This window comes from Ranitomeya imitator, chromosome 1, assembly GCF_032444005.1.
Source record: "Ranitomeya imitator isolate aRanImi1 chromosome 1, aRanImi1.pri, whole genome shotgun sequence".
Lineage (NCBI taxonomy): Eukaryota > Metazoa > Chordata > Amphibia > Anura > Dendrobatidae > Ranitomeya > Ranitomeya imitator.
In genome coordinates, this window is record NC_091282.1 from 315002672 (window position 1) to 315027090 (window position 24419).

General features: G+C 44.0%; 1 protein-coding gene across 2 annotated transcripts in view; it reads right to left on the bottom strand.

Moving 5' to 3' along the window:
• Nucleotides 1–24419, bottom strand: part of LOC138670897 (solute carrier family 2, facilitated glucose transporter member 11-like) — a 196512-nt gene that overhangs the window by 66301 nt on the left and 105792 nt on the right. The window contains exons 2-3 of one of the 2 annotated variants that reach the window (XM_069758659.1): nucleotides 9248–9346; nucleotides 167–327 (exon numbers count right to left, since the gene is read on the bottom strand). In XM_069758659.1, the coding sequence (XP_069614760.1) occupies nucleotides 167–327; nucleotides 9248–9346 (260 nt within the window). The remainder of the gene's footprint in view (nucleotides 1–166; nucleotides 328–9247; nucleotides 9347–24419) is intronic. The other variant, XM_069758668.1, reaches the window with a different exon arrangement.

Consider the following 24419-nt stretch of genomic DNA (forward strand, 5'->3'; position numbering starts at 1 on the left):
ACCAGCGACTGGAACTATTGTGGAGACACTTTGGTTTAGGCATGGTTACCGTGCCTGTCGCCTTAGCTGTGATTATAGGGAACTGTGGTTGTCTGTTGGAGTAGCATCTGACTTCATTCTTGAATGCACAATTTGCATCCCTGTTCAAAAGGAAGTGTCTGCTTACCTGCCAATCTTTAGTGCCGCATGCCCGCCAATAAAGGTCCCAAGGAGTCCGCCTACTGTAAACGCTGACACAATTACCGACCAGATGAGGGTTAGAAGATCTTCATCTAATTGAGAGCTGTAGCGTGAAGACCAGGTCTCATTAATGAACTTGTGTACATGCTGTAAAGGATAAAATAAAATACATTTGAAGACACCAACAGTTGCCCAAACTCTCAAGACCGATTTATCTCCCAATTTTGATGCTCATGCAACTTCTCTAGATATACTTGGCAATAATAAATTGGTCAGCAAAGTTCCCAGTTCACACTGGAAACTAACCTGCTCTCTACATCCCTCTTCCTCAACCCCGGTAACCATATGATACCATCTTTAATAAGCCTTATTGGTAGAGGTTTTCTAGTTCTATAAAATGCATGTCCTAACGAGATCAAAAGTATTAGATTGGTGAAGGTGCACCATACTTCATTGTCTATTTTGCTTTTCACAGCTCACCTATATACTTTATTAGCAATTGAGCTTGATAATGTAGCTATTGCAGTCCTATTCACTTAAAAGTGTCATCCGGAACTCTGCTTATTTTTCCCTATGGGGCTAAAAATTTAAAAGGTTCGAATTCTATCTACCTGCATGTTCTACATGGCTTTAATCTCTGGTGGCTCAGGGTGGTCACTGACCGCTCCTGTCAGCGACTCTGTATGTCCGTTAATGTCTAGTTGATAGAGCAGCTTCTTTTCTTCTGCTCTGCTCTGGCAATGGTGCGTCACTTCTGATGATATGCTGATTGACAGCCAGCTTCCCGCTGCCTAGCTGCAGGGAGCCAGTTGTCAATCAACATTCCGTTGGTAGTGATATCCCGTTGACATAGACTGGGAGAGAAACAGCTGTCCTGTTATCTGGGGTCAAATGAAGCAGTAAGATCACTAGTAGGAGTGGTATATGACCAATCTGAGCTGGCAGAGATTGGCACTGGCAGAACAAAAAGGTAGCAATCAACTACATGCCTGTAACTTTTTATCCCAATATTGCCCACACCTGTTACTTGCCACAGGTGAGGTTGAACGAGTATAATATGCTTGAAACACAGCTGTTTACCCACATTGGGCTGTGTGGGCCATCATACTGTATACAGGAGGTGTGATTGACAGCATACTGTGTATAGGTAGTTGTGATGACCATTATACTGTATAGAAAACTGTTGGAGACATGATACTGTCTAATATATAATTGCCTAGAATACTACTTCCTGCAATTTGTGCCAACTTCCGTGGCTTTGTCCGGAGCTAATGTCCGGAGCTAATGTCCGGAGCTAATGTCCGGAGCTAATGTCCGGAGATAAGTGACGTCAACAGTGTCCAGTGTCTGATTGGTTGCCGCCTGCTGCGAGCGACCAATCAGAAACGTGCCGTACTGTGACACACTCCGCCCGCCATTTTGGTGTGATTTTTGAATTTTTACCTCACAGCAAGTTTCTACTGCGTGGAGGCGGGCCCAGTGACGTTGCTCTTCAAGCTCCTGCCGAATTTCGTCAAAAAAATGATAATACCATTTACCAAAACTATATATATTTAGTTGTGAAGTGGTTCAGTGACATTTTCACACCAATTTTGAACTTTTGTTTGGTGTTTTCTCCATATACTGCCTATTATTCACTGACTGTTATACTGAGAGACTGCCGTTTATTAACCTCTTCTTTGCCACATTGGGTATATTGCTCTATTATTTGCCACATAAGGACATTGTCCATTATTGCCCAGCAATTTCTCTGCAATATAAACTGCCTATTTATTAATATCTGCATTCCTGCAAAGAACTATTGCCTATTATTAACTGGCTATTTTCCTACTACCTGACACTGCCCACAACACGCAAAGTTGTCGTCTGATGTCTTTCATCCCTCCCCTCATAAGCATGTTCATGGATCCTGTGTAACTGTACCTTAAATAACAAGAATTGTCAAGAGCTGGTGAGTGCAGCCATTTTTTGTTCTTTCTTACTATTATTTATTAATTGTATTATTCTTACATTTGAATAAATAAAGTATATATGGATTCTAGACTCCCGATTCTTTAGAATCGGGCTGCCATCTAGTATATAATAATAATCTTTATTTTTATATAGCGCTATCATATTCCACAGCGCTTTACAGTTTTGCACACATTATCATCACTGTCCCCAATGGGGCTCACAATCTAAATTCCCTATCAGTATGTCTGTGGAAGAAGCTGTGACTCCAACAAACTATGTAAAAGGAGCTGTGATATAATACCAAATATAGGGAATTTTGCGGGACATCACATTGCCACCAGGAGTTTCCACCGGAGCCCCAATGTGTGTTTTGCGTCGGCTTCGTCAGGGGGCAGTTTATATGCAAAAATCTTGGACGTATACTCCTATTTTTTTCTCCTGGTTTCTATGTCTGTTTCTTGGAGTGTCCGTAGTATTGGCTAGTTATGCAATCTCTGGTTCTCACAGTGTGAACACATGGCTATATGCATGTGTGTGAGATCGCATACGTTTTGGTCCACTGTGGGCTGTATCTATTACATTATTCGAGTCTGGGTGATGGTCTAGGAGGTCATTCAGACTCTCAGGTACCATTTTCATCATTTCAAAATGTTTTGTTAGAGGTGGAACTGTTATGGAGGTGGTTTTGCATCCACTTCAGCGTTTATGAACTGTGGATCTTCCATGAACTTCATTGACTCTAATCTGGTGTCCAAGTTAAAGTTAGGGACTACCATCCATATCGTTGCCATTGAAAAGACACCGTTGGCTCAAAATGTCCTTAAATTTGTCTCTGAGGAGTTTCTTCTCAAGGTGGGTACCTTGCACCAGGAACGAATTTCATGTTTTGTTATGAATAATCTTCCTGAGGGACTGGTGCTGGGATTCCCATGGTTGCAGAGGCATAATCCTGTTACAGACTGGGGATCTCGTGATATTGTTAAATGGGGTACTAATTGTTCCAATGGTTGTCTTTCTGCTGTTTTTGTGTCTGCCATTAGTCCGGAGGGTATTCCAGAGTACCTAAAGGACTTTGGGGACGTGTTCTCCGAAAAAGAGGCTGAGGTCTTACCACCCCATCGTCCTTTTGATTGTACCATTAATCTTATTCCGGGTTCTAAATTGCCCAAAGCACGTACGTACAATCTTTCTGGCCCGGAATGTACTGCTATGAAAAACTATATCTCTGATAGTCTACGCAAAGCTTACATTCGTCCCTCTGTCTCACCTGTGGCCGCGGGATTATTTTTTGTCAAAAAAAAAAGATGGTGGTTTAGCCCCATGCCTCGATTTCCGGGAGCTAAATAAAATTATGGTGAGAAATACCTACCCTCTCCCACTCATTCCTGATCTCTATAACCAATTGTCTGGGGCTAAGTGGTTTTCCAAACTTGATCTCAGGGGAGCATATAACCTTATTTGCATTCAGGAAGGGGATGAGTGGAAAATGGCATTTCTCACCTCCAAAATTTGGTCATGCCCTTCGGTCTCACGAACACGCCCGCAGTGTTTCAGCACTAAATGAATTATGTTTTTTCTGATTTTATCGGGCGCTGTATGGTTGTTTATGTGGATGATATCCTTGTTTTCTCGCCTGACAAGGAATCCCACATTAGTCATTTACCTGCTGTTGTTCACAGGTTACGGAGAAATTTTCTGTTTGCTAAACCCGAGAAATGTTTGTTTTGTATCCAGGAGCTTTCTTTTCTGGGGATCTTCCTTTCTGCCAATGGGTTTCGGATGGATCCCGGAAAGGTACAGGCCATTGTTGATTGGGTGCAACCCAGAGACCTCAAGGGGTTGCAGCGTTTTCTGGGTTTGCCAATTATTATCGAAAATTCATCAAGGGGTTTTCTCAGGTGGTCAAGCCACTCACCGATTTCACTCGCAAGGGGGCTAATCTCAAGGTTTGGTCACCCTTGGCGGTAGAAGCATTTGCTACATTAAAAAAGTGTTTTATTTCTGCTCCTGTATTGGTTCAGCCCGATCCATCTGAACCGTTCATTGTAGAGGTGGATGCATCAGAGGTGGGAGTGGGGGCGGTGTTGTCTCAAGGACCCATTACTTTTTTTTTATCAGATAGATTTTTATTATCCGCAAAGAATAAACAATCAGAATATTTCTCATGACAATGTTTCATTAAACATTTACAGATAACTTTTTCCCCCCGACCCAGAGCCCCCCCACCCTGCCCAACCCCTGAGACCTCAGCCAGAGCCACCCCACTTCCCATCATCATACAAACATTTGAATAAAAGGACCCATTACTTTGACCAATTTAAGACCATGTGCCTTTTCCTCCAGGAAGTTTTCCTCTGCTGAGTGGAACTATGATGTTGGTAATCGGAGGTTATTGGCCATAAAATTGGCTTTCAAAGAATGGAGGCATTTTTTGGAGGGGGCGGTTCATCGGATCACTTGTCGTATATTGAATCTGCCAAACAGATAACTCCTAGACAGGCTAGGTGGTTGCTTTTTTTTTTCTTGTTTTCATTTTTCAATTACTTTTCGGCCTGGTTCCAAGAATGTCAAGGCGGATGCCTTATCTCGCAGTTTTGAACCGATATCACCGAACCTCCTTCCTCCATTCTTCAGCACGGGGTGGTGGTTGTGGGGGTATCCTCTGAATTGGAGCAGGAGATTCGGAAAGCTCAGACTCTTGCACCTCCCTCTTTGCCTGACAATAAGCTCTTTGTCCTGGTTCAGTACCGGTTGAGGGTTCTCCGAGAGTTCTCTGCCACCTGGAAAGCCATTGCTAGGCTGTTTTGGTGGACCTCCATGACCTCTGATATCACTGTGTTTGTGTCTGCGTGTGATACCTGTGCCCGTGCTAAGAGCTCCCATAACCGGTTGGCCGGGGAATTGGTGCCATTGCCAATTTCGGATAGACCTTGGACTCATTTGTCCATGAATTTTATCACTGACCTCCCTCCTTCTAACGGGAAAACTGTAATCTGGGTAGTTGTTGACAGATTCAGTAAACAAGCGCATTTTGTACCTCGCGATTTCCTAATGCTGAAACAATATCTAAGCTGTTTGTTGAGCATGTTGTACGGCTGAATGGCATGACTTTGAATGTTGTTTCGGATAGAGGGGTACAGTTTGTGTCCAAATTTTGGAGGGCATTTTGTAAAAGATTGGGTGTTTGCTTGACCTTCTACTCTGCTTACCCTCCTGAGACCAACAGTCAGACGGAGAGGACCAATCAGTCACTTGAACAGATTTTGAGGTGTCTTGCTACGTCTCAGCAGGATGATTGGTGTTCTTCGTTGCCCGTGGCTGAGTTTGCATTTAACAATCGGATTAACCAGTCCACGGGCATATCTCTATTCTACTGTAACAATGGTTTTCACCCCCATTTTGGTGAATTTTCTAGGCTGGATTCAGGATGTCCAGGGGCTGATACGGCAGTGCAACGATTGGGGGAGGTGTGGAGGGAGGTCCAGAAGAACATTGGGGAGGCTCAGGGCAAACATAAACTTTTTGCAGATAAGTGACGGTCTTTAGGACCTATATTCCTGGTAGGAGATAAAGTGTAGTTGTCTACCAGGAACATTCATCTTAAGGCTCCTTCTGCTAAGCTAGGTCCCAGGTTTATTGGTCCTTACGAGATCATTGAAGTGGTCAATCCGGTTGCCTTACGGCTTCCTCCGTCGCTTTAGATCCCCAATGTATTCCATAAGTCCCTTCTTAAGTCATTTGTACCATCCTCTGCTGGGCCTCCATCCCCTCCACCTCCTGTCTCTGTGGATGGTCAGACCGAGTTTGAAGTGGAACGGATTGTTGATTCTCGCATGTTCCGTAGTTCACTTCAGTATTTGGTCCATTGGAAGGGTTATTGTCCTGCGGATCGATCTTGGGTCCCGGCGCGATCTGTCCATGCTGATCGACTGGTCCGAGAATTTCATGCATGTTATACTGGAAAACCTGGGGGTCCGGTAGCCCCCCTTGAGAGGAGGGTACTGTCATGATCCATTCCAGAGTTTAGTCCTCTCTGCTCTTTTCCGGGCGGATCATGTCAAGGGTTAACTTTGCTCTGCCTCATTCTGGGCTCAGGTTTGCTATTTAGCTCCCTGGTATCCTGCTGGTGGTGTCAGCTATAGTTCTGTCTTCGGCATGTGAACCTCACTCTGGTAACTCTCGATTTGTCCTGCTGTGATCCCTGACTTGTCCTGTGTCCATTTACTCCCTCTGTCTGCCCCTTCCCCATCATTTCTCCGTTTATCTGCTTTATTCTCCAGTTCTGACCTCCTGGCTTGGTTTATTGACTCCGTTACTGTTTGTCCCTATTGTACCGTATATTGCCCGTTCTTGATCTCTTGCTACGTCCTGACTATCCAATTTGTCTCATCCTTTTTGTACTGTCGTGCTATCTTGTGCTTTGACTCAGCTTGTCTGACCACTCTCTCGCCACTTGGTGGCGCCTGTTCTGCTGCTCTGTGTGTACAGTCCACTTCCCCCTCAAGCTCCCCCTGGTGAAGGTTGCCCTGTACTGCACTGCAGCAGCATGACAGTCTGGCTTCATGCAAACAGCTCCAATTTCAGGGCGATCCCACTCTGCTATTGAGGAACACACCATCCAGCAGGTTGCCATCTTGGAAAATCACCACATAACCATTCGCCACATAGCCCAAAATGTCAAGATTAGTGTGGGGTCTGTGGAAAAAATCATCCAAGACCATTTTCACATGCATGAGGTATGCGCTCACTGGGTTCCCAGGCTGCTCACACATTTTCAGAAGCAGGAACGAGTTGAATGCTCTCAGGCTCAATAGACAATGTGCCATGGAAACCAGGAGGACTTTTTCAACAGACTGTTCACTCAGGATGAAAGCTAGGTCCATCACTATGATCCTGAGACTAATGTCCAGTCGATGCAGTAGAAGCATCATGACTCACCATCACCAAAGAGGTCACTTGCCCAACCCTCGGCAGGCAAGATCATGCTAACAGTATTTTGGGAACAGTACGTAGTAGTATTGATGAATTTCCTAGCAAAGGGTACCATGATCACTGGGGCATACTATGCTTCACTGCTGCTAAAATTGCTGGAGGCCATCAAAACCAAGAGACGTGGCATGCTCACCAAAGGTGTCTGCCTTCTGCAAGGCAATGCACCAGTTCATAACTCACATGTTACCAAATGGAAGCATCCTCCTGTAGCTTTGAAATTCTACCGCATTCCCTTTTTTCACCAGACCTCGCACCATCGGACTTCCACTTCTTTCCAACAATGAAGTTATTTTTGAAGGGAAAGCATTTTCCAGATGATGACACTCTGATTTCCAAAGTCACAATGTGGCTTTTGGAGCAACCTGTCAACTTCTACAAGCGAGGTGTTTACAGATGCTTAAAGAGATGGGAGAAGTGTGTGTCCCTAGGTGGCACCTATGTAGAGAAGGACTAATAACTCTGACAAGTTTAATTGCTCTCAGTTCACAGGAAGTGGGTCAGGGGAAATATTTAATGAACGCCCCTCGTAAGTCTACTGTGAAAAAGCTACTTCTGGGTCACACAGAGTGCAGTGTGACCCGGACAGTCTGCAGAGTGGCGGTGTAACTGAGAAGCAGAGCAGAACGGCTCTGGACACCAGAGAGAGTTGTGATAGGTGAGTATGTTAACACATACTACACTACATGCACATATACCCAGATTTAGGAAATAAAAAACTTCATGGAAAGGGTTCTTTGAAAGTGTGGGAAGCATAAAATTGTAGTTTATTTTATGTAATCTCTGGACCAATAAATTCCTTGTGTTTATAGTCACTCAGCACAATGGGGTGCCCTGAGAAGTAACATAACAGTTGGTTATACGAGACAACAAATCACAACTTTAAAGTTCTATAAAATAACTTATATATATAAATATATATATATATATATATATATATATATATATATATAAATATATATATATATATATATATATATATATATATATATATATATAACATATGTTAATAATGGAAAGTATTTGAGAAGGAGAAAAATGTTAGCAGCAAATATAAGAAATAACTTGCAGTGTTCACTGGTGAGGTTGTACGAACTGAGGTACAACACTAGGTATAAGTAGCTGAATGTGCAGCAGACTGCAGTCAACACCTGAGGAAGACTGTTCTCAGCCGAAACTTGTTGTGTATATTTTGGCTGTTTTTAAATAAATCCATCTGAATTACGTGGAGGAATATCACTTTGCCTCTTTGTCTTCACAGTGGAAGAGCCATTTTCCTTTTTTTCTACATTTAACGTGTTAGGCCAGTCTCACACGTCCAGATAATTCCGGTACTGGAGAAAACGGTACCGGAGTTATCCGTGTCCGTGTGCTCACGTAGGCCATCTGTGTGGGATCCGTGTGATGTCCGTGAGTATGTTTTTAGGGTCCATGTGTTGTCTGTGTGCTGTACGTGTGCTGTACGTGTGCTGTATGTGTGCTGTACGTGTGTCCGTGTCCGTGTATTGCAACAATTTTGACAATTTTAACCCTATGACAGGAAAAACACACACGGACAGCACACGGATGGCACACGGACGGCATCCGTGTGCGGTCCGTGTTTACACGGACCCATTGACTTTAATGAGTCCGTGTGATCCGTGCGCTCCCACGAACACTGACATGTCTGCGTGTTTTGCAAACGAACACACTGTCCGTGAAAACACGCTGACATGGGCAGAGACACATTTATTTTAATGTGTCTACGTGACTCAGTGTCTCCGGTACGTGAGGAAACTGTCACCACACGTACCGGAGCCACTGACATGTGAAACCGGCCTTAATGAAATGTTATATTTTCAAGCCCACACTTCTGATGTCAGTGGCCTTGTGGTTTATAGTGCTGAAGCCAGTGACTTGTAGCAGTGGTCATATGGGTCACCGCTGCAGCCAAAGTAAACAGAGCCCCAGGGGAGGAGAATCTGGGAAATGGTGATGAAATCAGTATGTACTTTTCACTTGAGTTACCTATATTGCTACCTTTATTTTAATACTTCCCCTCTGTAATGACTGTATCTGTGTATCATTCTCCAATAAAATAATATTTTTTTTAAATTCCTAAAAAATCTTAAACAATTTCACTTACTGTGGTAGGTGCATTAATAATTGATAGATTGTATCCATATTGAAATGCTCCTCCAATCCCTACCGCACAGACCGCCCAAAAAAGTTTGTTTGTTGGGATCTATGGAGACACAAACCAAACTGTTATTTACATTCAGTTCTAAATTCTCACGTTATTTCTTTCCAGGATAATGACTTGTATTTAGGGCAAAATAAATAAGAGGAAAAAATGCTCCTCCACACCTTGGACTATGTCCATACGCAGTGGTTTTTTTTGCACTTTGCATGAATTTAAATGGTGAAAAAAAACATTTATCAGGAAATTTAGCATTTCGATCTACTCAGACTGATATGGAAGAGACCAGGATCTTCCATACTTACTGTACAAAGTCTCCTTTCCCAGCTGTAAAATCCCGTATGCAGTGTAAGAACTCCCTATGTGATGACCACCAGACAGCCCATAATAAGGTAATGCATCATATACTAATAGAACCCACCGGCTCTTTTGGCTTCCAAAAATGTTCCCTCAACTAGAAGAAGGAGGAGCCTCATAGAATAATTTTTTCCTATTACTGAGGAGTGGATCTCCTACACTGGTAAAACGTATGCAGTAAGTGCAAGGGGTGCCAAAAATTAGAAGGAGGCACTACAATATTCCTTTGTAGAGGCTTAGTGGAGGGCCTCAGAAAACATTTTTTACCCATTATTAAGGAGTAGGTCCCATTATTAAGGAGTAGGTATCCTAGACTGGTAATGACCATGCACTAAGTGCATGAGCTGAAAAACATTTACCGCCGAGGGGTAAACATATAGGTCAAAGAATGTTAGAGGTAGGCCTCTCAAAATTTTTAAAGCAAGCATCATAAACACCCTCAAAAAATATATAGCGAGGATGATATGATTACCCTGTTGATATAGTGGTGAATGAGGAGAAGGAGCAGGATGACACAAAAAAAGATGAAATCCTGAAGCATTTATCCATATTTGGGTGGGAATGGGTGCATGGGAATAGACCAGAAAAAAAATGGATTTGAGTTTATGTTCTGCTGCTGTCATTTGGAGGTGTTGAGAAGTCTGGGACAATCCAGCCCTTGTTCATTTTGATAAGTCAGCCTGTCAGCATTTTCAGTTGACAGGCGGATGCGCCTATCGGTTATCATACTCCCAACAGCACAGAAAACCCGCACTGACTAAACGTTAATGGCATGGTTGGCCGGGACCTCCATGGCGTAGAGTGACAGTTCATGCAACATGTCTAGCTTGGATACCCAATAGTTGTAATGTACAGAGGAATCACAGAGGACACTGGTAGGGTCGGCAAGGTCAGCATCTTCCAAAACGTTTCCCTCCTTGTCAGCGTACCCCATGCATAAGGGCCTGGACGCTGAGAATGTTTGAGAAAACTGTCCAAGAGTGGTGTGTGTCTCCCTTGTCTCCACTTCTTGGTTGTCCTGTGACCTCTGCCGCCAGCGTTGTCAGATGGAAATTTTTTAAATAAATAATTCTTCAACTAAGGCCTTCTGGTACTGCAACATTTTATTAGACCTCTTCACCAAGGGAAGGAGAGATGTAAAGTTCTCCTTGTAGCGTGGATCTAGAAGAGTGACGGCTCCCTGAAAATTGGCCACAGGAAAATTGCCCACAGGAAAATTGCCCACATGAATAATGCCCACAGGAAAAATGCCCACAGGAAAATTGCCCACACGGAAAATTACCCACATGGAAAATTCCCCACACGGAAAATTCCCCACACGGAAAATTCCCCACACGGAAAATTGCCAATTGCAGCATCACAAAGTTTCAGATCTATGATATTTGAGGTGAAAGGTGAGTATGTTCACATGATGTGTGATCAACTTGTGATTTACAGCTGACCTAGTGCAAAACTGCAAACATGCTGAAGATCTGTGGTTTGTAGCAGTCTGTCATTATCAGCAATAGATAGATCTAGTCTGCTCTCATCTCTCAGTGATTCTGCCTTACTCCTCCCACCAGCCCAGAACAGCAGCATATGCAGAACCAGCAGCAGTATGATCCAGAGGAGCCATTACTGCTATCGGTACCCACAAAAGAATCACTGCATTATCTGTGGAGTTACATGGGACTGCAGGCCACATCTAATACATTATCATCTCAGTGGGTGGCCACCAAAAGCAGGGTGCTGCTGGCTGAGATAGATGGTCCTGGAAGCACAGAAGGCACCGCAGAAAGGTGAGATTCTGTCAGAATCTGTCAGTAGAGTGAAAGTGCCATAGCAGCTCCGCTCTCCCATTGACTTCAGTGGCAGTGAATCTGGGGCATGCACTTCCTTCCCTGTCCACTTATGACTACTAAAAGTAAGAGTGAACAGACCCTACCTAGTTATGTATCATACACATATACTGCAGGTGCAGGCAGGCATAGGATGAAAGAAAATGCAGAGTGGATTTGAATAAGGGTCTCTAGGCCCAGACGCACCACAATGACAGTGGAATAAGGGTCTCTAGGCCCAGACACACCACAATGAGTGTAGAATTATTGTTAGCACAGTGGAATGACAACTCCTGAGAACAGAATCCGTACTCTGGGACTAGGGATAAGTGAACAGAACCTGTAGAACCTGGAGAAGTAAACTGGGCCCAGAGACCTTTGTTGAAATCCATTCTGCATTTTCTTTGCTGCCTGTGTTGTGCTGTATTGTATTTCAATGGAGCCCATGGAAGTCAAGGACAATCACCTGCACCGGAACCGCAGCGTGAAGACAAGAAGAGGACGTCATCCTATGAAGATAAGAGGCCCCGGACCGCAACGCCCATCGGACCGGACCAGACCGCAGCGGGACCGCCCCTGGGTGAGTATAATCTAACCTCTTTTTCTCATCTTTCAGGATACATCGGGGACTTATCTACAGCATTACAGAATGCTGTAGATAAGCCCCTGATGCTGGTGGGCTTAGCTCATCTTCGATTTTGGGGGTGACAGGTTCCCTTTAACTATTCTCCCTGGGCTGGTTTCTCTCAGTGTCACTGCAGTTGATTGAGGCCTGTCAATCACCTGAAGCGGCACTGGGAAAAACCTTATGGGACCATAACCAGAGACAAGATTAGTCCAGTGCTGTTCCCGGTCATTTGTTCTACTATATTCCTCTGAAACACTTGTGCAGCCAGGGTCTGAATAACTTGCATGCAGATTGGACAATATGAAGGAACTGATATATTACTTTTAACTAAGAATAAAAACACCTTGGGATTTTCAGTTTTTGAGTATTCCTTTTTTGCTTCCCTTCTTCCCAGACCCATAACTTTTTTTTTAATTTTTCCATCAATATGGCCATGTGAGGGCTTATTGTTTGTGGGACGAGTTGTACTTTTGAATTACACCATTGATGTTACCACATAATGTACAGGAAAACCAGAACAAAATTCCAAGTGCGGTGAAATTGCAAAAAAATTGCAATTCCACAACTGTTTTTTTTTTCTTCTTTTTTTAAACTATGTTCACTAAATGCTAAAACTGACCTTTCTTTATCATTCTACAGGTCATTATGAGTTCACAGATGCCAAACATGTATAGGTTCTTTTTTATTTGTGGAGGAAAAAAGTTTGTAAAAAAGAAAACACGTACAGTCTCCATTTTTAGATCTGGGGTTGGGTGAGAGCATTTTTTTGCACGCCAAATGTTTTGATCACCTGTTATTGCAATGTTGCAACCAAAAATCCATAATTCTAATGTTTTCATTTTTTTCTTGCTACGTAGTTTACTGATCGTATTAATTCTTGTTATATTTTGATAGATGTTTCTGAAAGTGGAGATACCAAATATGTGTATTTTTTATTGTATTTTGAATAGGGCAAAAGTGGGGTGATTTGAACTTGTACATTTTTTTTTATATCTTTTTATCTTATCTATTTGCTTCAATAGTTCCCATAGGAGACCTGAAGCTGTGATCTTTTGATTGCTTGTGCTACATATAGCAGGACTTCAGCTTCCTGAGTGGGCATTTAACTTGTTAACAGCCACGGGTGGATTGCGGTTCCACCCGTGGCTGTTAGGTGCATATGACAGCTGATTAGATCAGCTGTCATGTGCCTGAAATCATGCGGTCACATCGGTAGTAAAGGGGTTAAACTTTGGTTAGTTGATATCATGCACAGCGTTTGTTTTTTGGATCTGAACTGATAAAAACACATTGATCACTACAAATTACGCAGCAAAAATATGCAGTGTAAAAAATGCATGAAAAGATGAAGGTGGAAACATGGCCTAATGGGAGTCAATCAAAAGGTTTCTGCAGCCACATGGCATGAAGCATCATGACAGGAGACAGGGATGTACAAAGATTGGCTTGGTAATTCAATTTAGATCTAGGAATCAGCAGCAGAGGTTAGTATGTTTTTTTCGCGACATGTTTTTTCATGCAGCTGTATGTCCACACATTGCAGATTCACTGCTGAAGCTATCCATGCAAATCTTGCTGCTTTCACAGCATTTTTTTTAAATAAAAAAGTAATGGCTAGAATCAGGGCTGCCGCAAGGAACTTCTTGGCCCCATTCTGGCTAAATTTTCAGGCCCCCTTGAGACTCCGCTCACCCCAGCTCTGCCTCCAACCCACAGCAAGGGATCTCGTGGACAGATTCAAACAGCGTGGTTATACGAAGAAGACTATCTCTACTGCGTTTCAGCAGGCCCGGGGACAGGATCAAGCATCACTTCTTACCCCCCCCCAGCCCCCCCCAAACCCCCGTCTACATACACAAGACTCCTGGTCTCGTTTCATCACGGATTTGAATAACAGTTGGCATAAGGTGAGAAATTTTTTATCAAAACATTGGTCCATTCTCACTACTGATACTCAAACAGCTATGGTGACTAGCAATGAGCCCCTTTTGACAGCAAGAAGAGCTTCGAACCTTTGTGATCTTTTAACAAGGAGCCACTTCTTGAGACCGACTCAGAGGCTAAACCGGGGTATAGTGCTCAGGAGCTTCTTTCCCTGTGGAGACTGCAACATTTGTCCATACGCAAGTCAGACATGGGACAATTCTGTTAACCCCCTTAACTCTAAAATACATCCACTCAGAGCTTACATCAATTGCAAGAGCAAAGATGTCATATGCGCACTCATTTGCCCCTGCAATAAGTTGTATGTGGGTCAGACCTCACAGGAGTTCAGGAACAGAACCCAAAAAACATCTGTCCACCATCCATCTGGCAGCTGCTGACCAGAAAAAAAGCAAGGTGCTTACTCCTGTCGCTACTCATTTTCTATCATTGCATTGGGGCAAACCCATACCATCAGGTTCTTTAGACTCCAGAAGCTCTTCAGTAATGGTAGGAGTGGTTGCCTATGCAAACGATTATTGCAGGCTGAATCAAGATAGATTTATGAACTTCAATTTGTGGCCCCTATGGGACTTAATGAAGAGCTGCTGTTCACTGGCTATTTGATTTGAAGGTACAGCTTGATGCCCTCTTTATCCAGCCCTGGCTTATATGTGTTTTCTTTTAGGTTTCCTCATATGCTCCTTTGTTTGGTTAACAAATAATAGTCATAATTTTCTGTTTCACTTTTATCAGGTCTGGTTGTTTCTGTCTCCTCCTTCCTTGGAAGCATTTGTCCGTTGCCTCCTTATTCTGGAATCTTAGCTGGGACCCAGTTGTATCTGCATTTGTCTTCAGTCATACAGTATGCTTGAATGCATCACACATTTGGAGAATGGACTGGATATTTATGGGATATTATTCTCACTGGCAGTGTCGGATCTGATACAATAATGGACTGGATGCAAAGTGGACGTTGCCGTCACCAGCAGCACGGGACTTCTTATGAGGAATTGACTTTCATTAAATGATGAGACTTTACATGTGATTCTTTAATAATAATTTTTTGCTATTCTTCCATTTATCATTCCCATGAGGATATTTAAGGTATATGGAGTTTTGCTCATTGATACCTATGTTATTAGTTCCCACGTATTTGGCATTGTGCAAGATGCAATGCCCTGGTAGCATGTGGAATGCCCAGTTAATAGTAAAGCAGGATTGGCCCCTGGAGGTCATGTACTTTCCATTGCATGGTCAATGGGGTCATGCAGTGGGCCAAGCAACCACACCTTAGTATTCCCATCTCTGTAACAAAATTAATTTTACCCTATTTGTAGCACCTTGTGCCTCAACCTTTCGTCATGCAGTGGGTTAAGCAATCACACCCTCTGTATTCCCATCTCCGCAGCTGGGAACAAATGAATTTTTCCATACTGGTAGCACCTTATGCTATTTCATGCCACATTTCTTAAGTTGTGCTGCGCACATCACCGCAGGGATGTGCAGCGGTGGTCTGCTGACTGTGTGCACTAGCCCTCCCACGTACTCATCCTCAAACTGAACAAGTGGTTGGGCATCAGTGCACTCAGTATCTTCGATTTCTGGGGCAAGGCAGGGTGGATAGTTCATAGAACCCCAGCCAGCGGAGTCATCAAAAAGCAAAAGTGACTGCTGCATGTCTAGAGGTCCATAGGTGCCAACTCTGCACTTTCAGCAGTGAACTAGGGAAAGACAATGTGAAATGACAAAATGTTCTGGCCTCACTATTCATCCAGCTGTACACAGGCTTACAAAATATCCAGAATGTCCTGTGGCCTATGTGCATCAGAGGAATACGTTTCATTTGGACAAGTAGCAGGCACAGAAGGAGCACGTCCTCTCCCTGATGCAGCTACACGACCAACAGTATCACGGCCACGTCCATGTTCCTTATTTGATGCTCTACTCATTTTTTGCACCTCAAAGAAGAGAAAGTGCCCAGCAAATTATTACACTGTTAGAGCACTCTGCATCGGGCTGCGTTAGGGCACTCTGCACCAGGCTGCGTTAGGGCACTCTGCACTGGGCTGCATTAGGGCACTCTGCACCGGGCTGCGTTAGGGCACTCTGTACTGAAAATAGACTGAAAATTGAATGGTAGCATAACCCCTAATCCTGCATTTATGCAGACTGGGTCACATGACGCGCCGGCCAATCACACAGCCATACCAATACTTGGTATGGCTGTAATGGCTTTAGTATTGCCCACAGCCTAAGAGCTTGTTAATTGACTGCAGTGCAGCCTTTCAACAAGGAAAAAAAAGGGGTTGTTGTTACAGCTAAGCTGTGATAAAGAGTGCAAGTGAGCGTTCGAAACACGTCTTGCTCCCCTGCCTTGTCTATGCAGCCATTGTAATTTTGCAAGTTTTAATGGATTTAAAATAAAGAAAGAACTAATTTTACCAGACGCTGAAACAACAACCCTTTCTTTTTTTCTTGAGCACATTATCTGGTGTGGATCCACCTGGTTCCATGCAAACTGGACTTCAAGTACTAGGTGAGCTGGCTTTCTTTTTACTATATGTGGAGCCTTTCAACAAACATTGTTTGGCATCCGACCCCAAACAGTACAACAGACTTCTGGGAGAATCCATGTTTGGAGTTCATCACCGGACATTAGGTGTCCGGTACGAACCCTGAACTTTAGAGTTCGGGTTCGCTCATCTCTAATACTGACCTAGCAGTGTTTCAATACTGATCTAGGTGCATCCAGGTCATCGATACTGTGAACCCCCAATGTGTATTACAGCCCCACTTTGACCAGAATGGCCATATGAGATGGAACATCACCATGGAGGTTCAGGCTGCACCAAGGCCGCTTGGAAACTTTGCTTACACCTAGGGTTGAGCGAAACGGGTCATTCATTTTCAAAAGTCGCCGACTTTTGGCAAAGTCGGGTTTCATGAAACCCGATCCAACCCCTGTGCGGGGTCGGCCATGCGGTACGCGACTTTCGCGCCAAAGTCGCGTTTCAATGACGCGAAAAGCGCCATTTCTCAGCCAATGAAGGTAAACGCAGAGTGTGGGCAGCGTGATGACATAGGTCCTGGTCCCCACCATCTTAGAGAAGGGCATTGCAGTGATTGGCTTGCTGTCTGCGGCGTCACAGGGGCTATAAAGGGGCGTTCCCGCCGACCGCCATGTTACTGCTGCTGATCTGAGCTTAGGGAGAGGTTGCTGCCGCTTCGTCAGAAGCAGGGATAGCGTTAGGCAGGGTCCATTAACCACCAAACCGCTTGTGCTGTAGCGATTTCCACTGCCCAACACCACCTTCAGTGTGCAGGGACAGTGGAAGCTACATTTTTTTTTTTTCCCCTCAGCTCTGTAGCTCATTGGGCTGCCCTAGAAGGCTCCCTGATAGCTGCATTGCTGTGTGTACGCCGCTGTGCAAACCAACTGCTTTTTTCAAAGCACAAATCCTCTTGTTCCTTCCTTTCTGCACAGCTATCTTTTTTGTTTGTCCACACTTTTTATTTAATTTGTGCATCAGTCCACTCCTTATTGCTGCCTGCCATACCTGGCTGAGATTACTGCAGGGAGATAGTAATTGTTGGACACTCCCTGTTTTTTTTTTTTTTTTTGTGGGAGATTAAGATTGACATTTCTGCTAGAGTGCCATCCCTGTGTGTGCCATCTCTCACTCAGTGGGCCATAGAAAGCCTATTTATTTTTTTGCTTGATTTGGGTTCTAAAATCTACCTGAAAAAATCACTACATCAATCAGTGGGAGAAAAATATTGGCCTCAGGGCTTGTGTGCCACTCTTGACTCCTGTGTGTGCCATCTCTCAGTCAGTGGGCCATAGAAAGCCTATTTATTTTTTTGCTTGATTTGGGTTCTAAAATCTACCTGAAAAAATCACTACATCAATCAGTGGGAGAAAAATATTGGCCTCAGGGCTTGTGTGCCACTCCTGACTCCTGTGTGCATCATCACTCACTCAGTGGGCCATAGAAAGCCCTTTTTTTTTTTTTTTGCTTTATTTGGGTTCTAAATTCTACCTGAAAAAATCAATAAATCAATCAGTGGGAGATTAATATTGGCCTTTGGGCTTGTGTGCCAGTCCTAAGCGTGCTATCTCTCTCTCTCAGATAGTGGGCCATAGAAAGCCTATTTATTATTTTTTTTATTGGGTTTATAAATTTTCCCTGGAACAAAAAAAAAAAAAAGTGGGAGATTAATATTGGCCTCTGGGCTTGTGTGCCAGTCCTGAGCGTGCCATCTCTCTCACAAATAGTGGGCCATAGAAAGCCTATTTATTTATTTTTTTTTGGTTTTATAACTTCTCCCTGAAAAAAAAAAGGGAGATTAATATTGGCCTTTGGGCTTGTGTGCCAGTCCTAAGCGTGCCATCTCTCTCTCTCAGATAGTGGGCCATAGAAAGCCTATTTATTATTTTTTTTTATTGGGTTTATAAATTTTCCCTGGAACAAAAAAAAAAAAGTGGGAGATTAATATTGGCCTCTGGGCTTGTGTGCCAGTCCTGAGCGTGCCATCTCTCTCACAAATAGTGGGCCATAGAAAGCCTATTTTTTTTTTTTTTTTTGGTTTTATAAATTCTCCCTGAAAAAAAAAGGGAGATTAATATTGGCCTTTGGGCTTGTGTGCCAGTCCTAAGCGTGCCATCTCTCTCTCTCAGATAGTGGGCCATAGAAAGCCTATTTATTTATTTTTTATTGGGTTTATAAATTTTCCCTGAAAAAAAATAAAAAGTGGGAGATTAATATTGGCCTCTGGGCTTGTGTGCCAGTCCTGAGCGTGCCATCTCTCTCACAAATAGTGGGCCATAGAAAGCCTATTTATGTTTTTGGTTGATTTGGGTTCTAAATTCTACCTGAAAAAATCAATAAATCAATCAGTGGGAGATAAATATTGGCCTCTGGGCTTGTGTGCCACTCCTGACTCCTGTGTGCGTCATCTCTCACTCAGTGGGCCATAGAAAGCCTTTTTTTGTTTTATTTGTTTTCTAAATTCTCCCTGAAAAAATCATTTTATTTTATTTGGTTTCTAAATTCTTCCTGAAAAAATCATTGTATTCTATTATTTTTTTTCCTAAAGTCTCCCTGAAAAAAAAACAAAAAACAAATCAGTGGGAGATTAATATTGCCCTTTCTGCTTGTGTGCCAGTCTTGACTCCTGGGTGTGCCATCTCTCTCTCTCTCTCCAATTGTGGGCCATAGAAAGCCTATTATTTTTTTAGCTTGATTTGGGTTCCAAAATCTACCTGAAAAAATCACTACATCAATCAGTGGGAGATAAATATTGGCCTCTGGGCTTGTGTGCCACTCCTGACTCCTGTGTGCGTCATCTCTCACTCAGTGGGCCATAGAAAGCCTTTTTTTGTTTTATTTGTTTTCTAAATTCTCCCTGAAAAAATCATTTTATTTTATTTGGTTTCTAAATTCTTCCTGAAAAAATCATTGTATTCTATTATTTTTTTTTTCTAAAGTCTCCCTGAAAAAAAAAAAAAAAACAAATCAGTGGGAGATTAATATTGCCCTTTCTGCTTGTGTGCCAGTCTTGACTCCTGGGTGTGCCATCTCTCTCTCTCTCCAATTGTGGGCCATAGAAAGCCTATTATTTTTTTAGCTTGATTTGGGTTCCAAAATCTACCTGAAAAAATCACTACATCAATCAGTGGGAGATAAATATTGGCCTCTGGGCTTGTGTGCCACTCCTGACTCCTGTGTGCGTCATCTCTCACTCAGTGGGCCATAGAAAGCCTTTTTTTGTTTTATTTGTTTTCTAAATTCTCCCTGAAAAAATCATTTTATTTTATTTGCTTTCTAAATTCTTCCTGAAAAAATCATTTTATTCTATTATTTTTTTTTCCTAAAGTCTCCCTGAAAAAAAAAAAAAACAATTCAGTGGGAGATTAATATTGCCCTTTCTGTTTGTGTGCCAGTCTTGACTCCTGGGTGTGCCATCTCTCTCTCTCTCTCCAATTGTGGGCCATAGAAAGCCTATTATTTTTTTAGCTTGATTTGGGTTCCAAAATCTACCTGAAAAAATCACTACATCAATCAGTGGGAGATAAATATTGGCCTCTGGGCTTGTGTGCCACTCCTGACTCCTGTGTGCGTCATCTCTCACTCAGTGGGCCATAGAAAGCCTTTTTTTGTTTTATTTGTTTTCTAAATTCTCCCTGAAAAAATCATTTTATTTTATTTGGTTTCTAAATTCTTCCTGAAAAAAACATTTTATTCTATTATTTTTTTTTCCTAATGTCTCCCTGAAAAAAAAAAAAAATCAGTGGGAGATTAATATTGCCCTTTCTGCTTGTGTGCCAGTCTTGACTCCTGGGTGTGCCATCTCTCTCTCTCTCTCCAATTGTGGGCCATAGAAAGCCTAATATTTTTTTAGCTTGATTTGGGTTCCAAAATCTACCTGAAAAAATCACTACATCAATCAGTGGGAGATAAATATTGGCCTCTGGGCTTGTGTGCCACTCCTGACTCCTGTGTGCGTCATCTCTCACTCAGTGGGCCATAGAAAGCCTTTTTTGTTTTATTTGTTTTCTAAATTCTCCCTGAAAAAATCATTTTATTTTATTTGGTTTCTAAATTCTTCCTGAAAAAATCATTTTATTCTACTATTTTTTTTTCCTAAGGTCTCCCTGAAAAAAAAAAAAAAAAATCAGTGGGAGATTAATATTTACATTTGTGCTTCAGTGACAGTCCAGCGTGTGTGGCATCTCTCTCATTTGTTGCCACCAACAACAGAGTGTGTAACATTGTGCCTGATTTTCGTTGTGGTCTCACTCACCTGTAAAGGGGTAGCTAAATCATACTGAAGTTATAGCTCACCGTGTAAGTTGTGTGACAGCAACAAATACCGTTAGTTTGTTTACGTTTTTAAAACAATGAGGAAGTCTGGTGGAAGAGGTCGTGGCCGGGGGCGTTCATTGTCAGCTGGTAATGAGGGTAGTGGTAGTGGTGGAGCATCAGCTGGTCGTGGGAAAAAAAATATTGCACCTAAGTCTGGAGCTGTGGAGCCAGGTTCGTCGTCTGGCTACACAAGGCCTCGAACGCTCCCTTTTCTGGGAGTAGGAAAACCGCTTTTAAAGCCGAAGTAGCAAGAGCAAGTTTTGGCTTATCTTGCTGACTCAGCCTCTAGCTCTTTTGCCTCCTCTCGTGAAACTGGTAAATGTCAAAGCAGCGCGTCGTTAGTGGATGTTCACGGTCAGGGACAAGTCGCTTCCTTGTCCTCATCAGCAAAAACAACAACAGAGAAGAATGCAGCAGGCGACACAACGGGTTACTCCATGGAGCTCTTTACACATACCGTCCCTGGCTTAGAAAGTGAAGCAGTTAACAGTCCATGCCCATTACAAGTTGAATCTGACATGGAGTGCACTGATGCACAGCCACAGCCAGACTACTATGCTGGTCCTTTGACTCAGACCACAACATTGCCCTCGCAGGGTAATGATCAAGAATCAGACCCTGATGAGACTATGTTGCCCCATCACGAACGCTATACCACCGACCGACACGGTGACACAGACGAAGTTGCACACGAGCTACAAGAAGAGGTAATAGATGACCCAGTTCTTGACCCCGATTGGCAGCCATTGGGGGAACAGGGTGCAGGCGGCAGCAGTTCTGAAGCGGAGGAGGAGGGGCCGCAGCAGGCATCAACATCGCAACAGGTTCCATCTGCCGGGCCCGTATCTTGCCCAAAACGAGTGGCAAAGCCAAAACCTGTTGGAGGACAGCGTGGCCATCCGGTTAAAGCTCAGTCTGCAATGCCTGAAAAGGTATCCGATGCTAGAAAGAGTGCAGTCTGGCATTTTTTTAAACAACATCCAATTGATCAGCGCAAAGTCATCTGTCAAAAATGTTCAACTACCTTAAGCAGAGGACAGAATCTGAAAAGTCTCAATACAAGTTGCATGCATAGACATTTAACCACCATGCATTTGCAAGCCTGGACTAACTACCAAACGTCCCTTAAGGTTGTAGCACCCTCGGCCAATGAAGCTAGTCAGCAACGCAACATCCCTTCCGGCAGTGTAGGGCCACCATTTTCCGCACCACCTGCAGTATCTGGGCAGGTTTCTTTGCCAGGCCAAAGCAGTCAGGGTCAGGGAATCACCAGTTTCGTAGTAGGAAACACTGCATCTAAGGCACCGGCGGCAACAATACCATCTCCCACCGTCTCTCAGTCTGCCATGTCCACCGGCACCCCCGCTAGTTCCACGATCTCCAGCTCTCCAGTCCAGCTCACCCTACATGAGACTATGGTTAGAAAAAGGAAGTACTTAGCCTCGCATCCGCGTACACAGGGTTTGAACGCCCACATAGCTAGACTAATCTCGTTAGAGATGATGCCCTACCAGTTAGTTGAAAGCGAAGCTTTCAAAGCCCTGATGGACTACGCTGTACCACGCTACGAGCTACCCAGTCGACACTTTTTTTCCAGAAAAGCCATCCCAGCCCTCCACCAGCATGTTAAAGAGCGCATCGTCCATGCACTCAGGCAATCTGTGAGCACAAAGGTGCACCTGACAACAGATGCATGGACCAGTAGGCAAGGCCAGGGACGTTACGTGTCCATCACGGCACACTGGGTAAATGTTGTGGATGCAGGGTCCACAGGGGACAGCAAGTTTGGGACAGTTCTGCCTAGCCCACGGTCTAGGAAACAGTTGGCTGTAGCCGTTCACACCCCCTCCTCCTCCTCCTCTTCGTCCTCCTGCAGAAGCGAGAGCTCGTCCACAGACCGCAGTCGCACAACCACTCCATCCGCAGCTGCCACTGTTGCACACCAGGTATCCCATTATGGGGCAGCTACTGGCAAACGTCAGCAGGCTGTATTGGCTATGAAGTGTTTGGGCGACAACAGACACACCGCGGAAGTTCTGTCCGAGTTCTTGCAGAAAGAAACGCAGTCGTGGCTGGGCACTGTAGATCTTGAGGCAGGCAAGGTAGTGAGTGATAACGGAAGGAATTTCATGGCTGCCATCTCCCTTTCCCAACTGAAACACATTCCTTGCCTGGCTCACACCTTAAACCTGGTGGTGCAGTGCTTCCTGAAAAGTTATCCGGGGTTATCCGACCTGCTCCTCAAAGTGCGTGGACTTTGCTCACATATCCGCCATTCGCCCGTACTCTGCAGCCGTATGCAGACCTATCAGCGTTCTTTGAACCTTCCCCAGCATCGCCTAATCATAGACGTTGCAACAAGGTGGAACTCAACACTGCACATGCTTCAGAGACTGTGCGAACAGAGGCGGGCTGTTATGTTTTTGTGGGAGGATACACATACACGGGCAGGCAGTAGGATGGCAGACATGGAGTTGTCAGGTGTGCAGTGGTCGAAGATTCAAGACATGTGTCAAGTCCTTCAGTGTTTTGAGGAATGCACACGGCTGGTTAGTGCAGACAACGCCATAATAAGCATGAGCATCCCCCTAATGCGTCTGCTGATGCAAAGTTTGACGCACATAAAGGATCAGGCGTCTGCAGCTGAGGAAGAGGAAAGCCTTGATGACAGTCAGCCATTGTCTGGCCAGGGCAGTGTACAGGACGAGTTAGCGGGCGAAGAGGAGGAGGAGGACGAGGAGGATGATGGGGATGATTATATTTTTAATGAGGAAGCTTTTCCGGGGCCACTGGAAATTGGTGGCGCGGCAAGGCCGGGTTGTGGTTTTTGGAGGGACACAAGTGACGTGGATTTGCCTGAAACTGCCCCTCAACCAAGCACAACCGCAGATTTGAGAACTGGAACTTTGGCCCACATGGCGGATTATGCCTTACGTATCCTCAAAACGGACACACGCATAACTAAAATGATGAACGATGACGATTACTGGTTGGCCTGCCTCCTTGATCCTCGCTATAAAGGCAAATTGCAAAATATAATGCCACATGAGAACTTGGAACTAATATTAGCAACCAAACAATCAACTCTTTTTGACCGTTTGCTTCTGGCATTCCCTGCACACAGCGCCCGTGATCGTTCTCACACGAGCTGCAGGGGCCATCAGACCAGAGGAATTAGAGGGGCAGAAATCAGAAGTGGCGTTGGCCAGAGGGGTTTTCTGACCAGGTTGTGGAGTGATTTTGCTATGACCGCAGACAGGACAGGTACTGCTGCATCAATTGAAAGTGACAGGAGACAACATTTGTCCAGTATGGTTACAAACTATTTTTCATCCCTTATCGATGTTCTCCCTCAACCGTCATTCCCATTTGATTACTGGGCATCCAAATTAGACACCTGGCTAGAATTGGCAGAATATGCATTGCAGGAGCTTGCTTGCCCGGCAGCTAGTGTCCTATCAGAAAGAGTATTTAGTGCTGCAGGTTCAATACTAACAGAAAAAAGGACTCGTCTGGCTACCCAA